The sequence below is a fragment of the Sceloporus undulatus genome, chromosome 8 (genome assembly GCF_019175285.1).
Source record: "Sceloporus undulatus isolate JIND9_A2432 ecotype Alabama chromosome 8, SceUnd_v1.1, whole genome shotgun sequence".
Taxonomy (NCBI): Eukaryota; Metazoa; Chordata; class Lepidosauria; order Squamata; family Phrynosomatidae; genus Sceloporus; species Sceloporus undulatus.
The window spans coordinates 30,077,878-30,084,556 of record NC_056529.1 but is presented as its reverse complement, the minus strand read 5'-3'; the positions used below and the strand labels follow the sequence as shown (position 1 = coordinate 30,084,556).

The window sequence follows — 6,679 nt, the reverse complement described above, 5'->3', positions numbered from 1 at the left end:
GGCAAAGGCTTTCTGAAATGGGTTTACTAGTATTAATAATAGCAATAAATTGCTGTCAAGTCATTGCCGTCAAGCCAGCTTTGACATATGGAAAACCAGCACACCCTATTTATCAACAGGTCTTGCAAGCTCCGAGTTGTAGCTTCCTTGAGTGAATAAATCCACCTCTTCTTCTTTTTCTATCACTTCTTTCTTCCACTTTACCTAGCATTGCTATCATTTCTAATAAGCCATGTCCTCTCATAATACACCCGAAGTATAATGTTGTTGTTGTTGACCCCGACTCATGGCAACCCTGTGGATGAGACATCTCCAAGACCCCCTGTCCTCCACTTCTTTGCTTAGCTCCTGCAAATTCAAGCCTTTGAGCTCCATAATTGAGTCTGACCATCCATTATGCAGTCTTCCTCTCCTTCTACCACCTTCTACCCATCATAGCATATGAATCGTGCCTTCTCATGATGTGACCAAGGCATGACAGCCTCAGTACGATCGTCTTGGCTTCCAGGGAGAGATCAGGCCTAATCTGTTCAATTCATTTGTCTTTTTGGCTGCCCACGGTACCCTCTTCTCCAGCACCATGTTTCAAATGAAATTGATTTTCTTCCTATCTGCTTTCTTCACTGTCCAGCTCTTGCATCCATTCATGGTGATGGGGAATATAATGGTTTGGGCGATTCGAACTTCGGTGCTCAGTTGTATATCTTTACTCTTTAGGATGTTGTCTAATTCTTTCATCGCTGCCCTTCCCATTCCTCGTCTTCTTCTGATTTCTCGACTGTAGTCTCCATTCTGATTAATGTTTAGCCTGGAGAAGAGAAGGTTAAGAGGTAATATGATAGCCCTGTTTAAATATTTGAAGGGATGTCATATTGAGGAGGAGACAGAGACTAGGACCCAAAGGAGCAATGGATGCAAGCTCCAGGAAAAGAGATTCCACTTCAACATCAGGAGGACCTTCCTGACAGAAAGGGCTGTTCGACAGTGGGACACACTCCTTCCTTGGAGTGTAATGGAGTCTCCCTCCTTAGAGGTCTTTAAACAGAGGCTGGATGGCCATCTGTCAATGGGGATGCTTTGATTTGGATTTCCTGCATGACAGAATAAAGGGGTTGGACTGGATCAGGGCCCTTGCAGTCTCTTCCAACTCTATGATTCTATAATGTTTCTTTAACTATTTCAATGTCTTCGTGGCCTGTGATGGATTTATGTCGGTCCTCCATGGTTGTTATTTTTGTTTTATGTTCAGCATTAGGCCTGCCTTTGCACTTTCATCTTTGACCTTCCTTAATACTTTCCTCAAGTCTTTGATGCTTTCCGCTAGTAGTATGGCGTCATCCACATACCTTACATTGATGTTCCTTCCTCCTGCCTTCACTCCTCTTTCTTCTGAGTCTAACATTGCTGTTATATTGTGTAATGCAATGAATAAATAGGGTGAAAGAATGCAGCAAAGTATAATACTCCCAATTTAATCATTTTGGCATCCAGGTTTCCATCTTGATTTGCTCTTGTACCTATGTCTTGGTCTTTTGGGCAGCCTATGACGCCTATAGATATGAATACGAAGACAGCCACTACTCATGGAGGCAATTCACCACAAAGGTGCCAAGGAACGGTCTTTTGTAATAAGGAGTGCCCTGCCTAGTGACTTGTTTGGCTTGCACAGCCAGCCATGTAGTTTTGATGACGAGGCTGTTTTTGCACAACTGGGTGGAGCAAGTTAGAAGACCTTATGTCATTATGAAACATACCTTCAATACATCCGAAGTCCTGTAAACCTTTACTTAAAGAGAGTCCTACAGTCTGGAGACTTTAGTTTTTGTGTAGCTTTTACATTTTTCTGTCAGGTTGGGCATTTTCAAAAAAGCATTTTTAAAAGCAGAAATAGCTTTGCTTGCCTAGTTGACATTCAGAAATACAAGTGTACCTCAGGACAACAACACCCCAAATCCACTAAACTGTGATACCTTTAATTAGTCAACCATAATGCACAAAATACATGATGCAAGCCTCCCAAGCTCCACTGGCTTTGTATTCAAACAAAGGTGTTAAGAACAGGCTTCCATTTTCTCATGGTATTGTTGGCGTTCTTAAAAGTATCACTGTTTTAAGGATTTTGGGTAGTATTGTACAGTGGGGCCTTGTTATTCGCTGGGGTTCGGTCCCAGGGTCCCCCTTGGGATGCTCAAGTCCCATTAAATACAATGGCAGAGCAAAGCAAAATCAAGTTTGCCTTTTTGGATGTTGTGCTTTTTTGGGGAGTATTTTCAAGCCATGGATGCAGTCAACCACAACTATTCAAACCACCACAACCGTAGCCACTACAACCACTACTACCACCACCACAACACTCACTCCAACCACCACAACCACAATCTTTGTACACCGCTTTGATTGTCTGGACAAAAAAGTTTTATTATTACTAGTAGTAGTATTATCAGAACCACCACCACCACAATCACTCCAACCACCACCACTGCAACACTCACAACTCCAACCACCACCATCATCCATCCACAACAACCACCACTACTACCACCACAACACACAACCACAATACTCACTACAATCACCAGAACCACATTTACAACTTCAACCACCATCAATTCACTACAACCACCACAACCTCAACACTCACACCTCCAACCACAACACTCACTACAGCCATCATCACCACAACCACCACACTCACAACTCCAACCACCATCAATACCACCATCACAACACTCGCAACCACCAGAACAACACTAGTCACAACAGCCACAACCGCCCCCAATAGAGCCTAGTGGTCCCTTCCTGGCTGCCCTCTCCTGCCGCCTCTTTGACTTCAGGTCACTCACTGACCTCCACCACCTTCTCTTTGCCCCTCCCCTATCCCACCATCCCGCTCCCTGATTGGCCGCTCCGCCTGTCAATCACGCCTCCTCGCGAACACCTTGCCTAACAGTGTAAAAAAAACCACACACCAATAAAAGGGCTTATAATAAGGAGAGACGCCGATTGGCACACTCCCTTGTCAGTCTTAGCCCTAAGCCCCACCCACTCGCTGTCTGCGTCAGGAACGGACGCCAAGGAGAGCCCCTGATTGGTCGAAACGCGGAGCCGGCTTCGGTGGTGTCCCAAAGCCACGCCCCTTTGGTGGGAGCGCATCCTGCTCCGATTGGCTCAGGGGAGTGTCCGTCTCGTGCCAGGGTCCGCCTCCTCGGCCTTTCAGGTAGAGCCCGGAAGATGGCGGCGGTGGCAGCAGCGGCTGAGGAAGGAAGGGTCCCTGGAGCGGCGGTGGCGGCGGCTTCGTGAGGCCTCCTCTCCGGCGGGAACCGATGCCGAAGGGCTGAGGCGCCGAGGGCTCGCTTGGGAGGGATGCGGCGGCGATGGAGCCCCGCGCTCGGGCTCTTCCTCCTCCTCTTCCTCTTGGCGCTGGGGCTCGGAGGCGGAGAGGCGGCCCCGCTGCCCCAGGAAGAAGGGACAGGTGAGACCCAGGAGGAGAAGAGATAATCCGCTCTCAGAGCGCTTCGACTGCTCTGGCTCAGGGCTGAGGGATCATGGGAGTTGTAGTTTATTACAAGGGTCAATGCCTCACAAAAGTATGGTCCCAGACGCACTGCAGGAATAATCGTCTCCGTTGAGAGTGCTTTGACTGCCTGGATCAGGGATCATGGGAATTGTAGTTTCTTGATGTACCAAACACACTGCAGCAATAATCTGCTCTCAGACTGCTTTGACCGCCCTGGCTCAGGGCTAAGGGATGATGGGAGTTGTAGTTTATTGTGGTACCAAACACACCTCAGAAATAATCTGCTTTCAGACTGCTTTAACTGTCCTTGCTCAGGGCTAAAGGATCATGGGAATTGTAGTTTATTCTGGCTCTGACAAAGATGGCTCAATGTCTCACAAAACTACACTTCCCAGACTTCCCTCTCCTTGATCCAGGGCAGTTAAAGCGGTGTCTCAAACTGGATTATTATTCATGCGTGTGTTTTGGACCCTTCTTAACATTTGTGGTGGGATTTTAGTGGTGGTAAGGAAGCGGGTTTTCTTGGCAAGACTGGTTCACAGGGTTGTTTTGGTTCCTTGCCATGGCCATCCTCTGAAGCTGAGAGAGATTTTGGGACCCGACCCCAGCGGATACCAAGGGCCTATTGCATTATTATTATCATTATCGTCATCATTTATTAATATAGCATCATTCATGTACATGGTGAGAGCAAGCATGGCGTAGTGGTTTGAGTATTGGACTACGACTCCGGAGACCAGGGTTCAATGCCCAGCATGACCATGAAACCCTTTGGGTAAGTCACACTCTCTCAGCCTCAGGAGAAGGCAATGGCAACCCCCCTCTGAACTGATCTTGCCAAGAAAGCCTTACGATAGGGCTGCCTTAGGGTTGCCATAAGTCAGAAATGATGGCACACATTGAAACATCAACAACAAGTACACCTGCTTCGAAGAGAGTCATTGCGGTGTAGTGGTTTGAGTGTTGGACTGCGACACCGGAGACCAGGGTTCAGTCCTGGCTCAGCCATGGAAACCCACTTTGGGTGAGTCACACTTTCTCAGCCTCAGAGGATGGCAAGGGCAATCCCGCTCCAAAGAAACTTGCCTAAGAAAACCTCACGATATGAGAGAGTCTTAGGGTCTTTATATATCAGAAGTGACTTACCCACTAAACCCAGTCCAGTGCTCTGCCCATTATACCACACCGGATCTTTATTGGCACAACCAGTCTTACCATCTTCCTGCTCAGTCTAATGTCTGAGGCACTTAACACATGGCAAAACGCATTGAAAATGATAACTATCATCCAAACTGAAGTAATATTTCTTATCTCTGACAGCTGCTGCAATCATTTTATCCGGTTTGAGATACCACAAGTATATTAGACAGAGCAACAAAGGATGATCTACAAATGCTGGCGATCGTAATGAAGTTACAATCTCCCCATACATGTTCTTGCCACCTGCAGCTTTAAGCTTATGTGGATGGCAAGCTCAGTTTGTTACAATGGCGCATGTGGGAGCGCACGACCATTGAAACAAACATACCGCCTGCGTATGGCAATAAAAGCATGAGTCCCATTTGTTTCAATGGCTGCACTCTCCCATGTGCAGTGTATGCACCATTGTAACAAAAGGGACTTGAGGTCCTGTGTTTTTTTGCTGTATGTGGAGGGTCCAGAATGGTTCCCTCGCATATAGAAAAGGCCCACTGTACTTGATAGAGCCAAGCCATTTGAATTTATCCTCTTTTTAAATCAGTATAACTTTCTATCACTATCTTTTCTATACATCAGTTGTAGATTACTAGAAGTAGCAGTTCCTTTGGTGTGTTGCATGCCATTGCTTTCAAAGGACTGTTGCAGCTGAAATGGCTCACTTGACAAGTCATCTTCTGTCTTGCATATCTTGCATACATTGGAAATTGAAGATACGTTTTTGGGTCTTATTGGTTTATTTCACTTCTGTGCCGCCTTTCTCCCGAAAAGGGATCCATAAGATAAAAATGTTATTAAAATGTCACAATATGTACATTCTCAGAATCACTTCACATTTCCATTCCTGCTCTGTTAGCTCCTTAGTTGTCCCTGCACCTGTTTTGTTGCTTTCCATAAACTTTGCTTCCAGAGATTATTAGATGCAAAAGGTGTACAGTGGTCTGGTGTGTTGCACTCTCCGAATATTTTTGAAGCCTCTGTGTTAATAAAGCAACAGGAAGTCCTGTTGAAAGAAGAGTAGTAGCTACTTCTCGGTTCTTTGGTAAATTTACTTCTGTTTTTATAGAAGAATTTCTTCTTGGGTTCTTTGGTCCCGAAACTGTGCCCTTGAAGAGATTTTGGACTTCAGCTCTCAAAAGCTTCAGCCGCGTTGGACAATAGTGTGGGATTCTGGGAGCTAGAGTCCAAAATCTCTTAAAGGGCACAGTTTGGGGACCACTGATCTAGACTAAGGCCGCCGTTGAACATAGTGGGGATTACTTCCACATAATATGCATAGCATGGCTTTTGTCAATTTAGAAATGTTAACTACATCACACTTTTGATCTCCAAGAATTCCTACTCTCTCTTAGGTCCAAAACGCACTGCAGAAACGATCCCGTTTGAGACTGCCTTATCTGCCTTGGCTCAATGCTAGGGAATCCTGGGGATTGTAGTTTATTGTGGCACCAGAGCCCTCTGACAGAAGGCTCAATGTCTTGCAAAACTACAGTTCCCAGAAGTCCCGAACCAGGGCCAGGACAGTTAAAGCAGTCTCAAATTGGATTGTATCTGCGGCGTGTTTTGGACCTCAGTTGAGTACTGCCATGATCAGATTTCGAAGGAGGGCAAGGTGAAACAGAGGGAATCTGAGCAGGACCAGCTTTTCCACCTCTGATAAAACAAGTCCTTCAGCTAATGCATCTTGTCATACAAGACTGAGATAAGCTCATTCTCATATGAGTTTTCCACAGTCATGCTGCTGTTAAAGATGGAGGAGCTTTATCTTATCAGCTTGTATGGAAGTGAATTAGAATTTCTACTTCATTCAAAAGGACAGTGAAGGTCCAGCTTCTTACCTAATGGTTCAATGGGCTTTTTCACGTGATGAAGAAAATACATTTGATCTTTCCTTATACTGCATTGTAATAGAAATAAGAAAAACTGTTATAATCAGATGTACATTTAATCTAATATTGCATGTGT

At 45.5% G+C, this 6,679-nt stretch overlaps 1 protein-coding gene across 2 annotated transcripts in view; it reads left to right on the top strand.

Annotated features, from left to right (window-relative positions):
- The first annotated feature begins 3,202 nt into the window (after window positions 1-3,202).
- The window catches only part of LMTK2 (lemur tyrosine kinase 2), a 40,487-nt gene continuing 37,010 nt past the window's right edge, over window positions 3,203-6,679 (top strand). For both annotated transcript variants that reach the window (XM_042437551.1, XM_042437550.1), the window contains exon 1: window positions 3,203-3,472. In XM_042437551.1, the coding sequence (XP_042293485.1) occupies window positions 3,364-3,472 (109 nt within the window). In that variant the 5' untranslated portion in view covers window positions 3,203-3,363. The remainder of the gene's footprint in view (window positions 3,473-6,679) is intronic.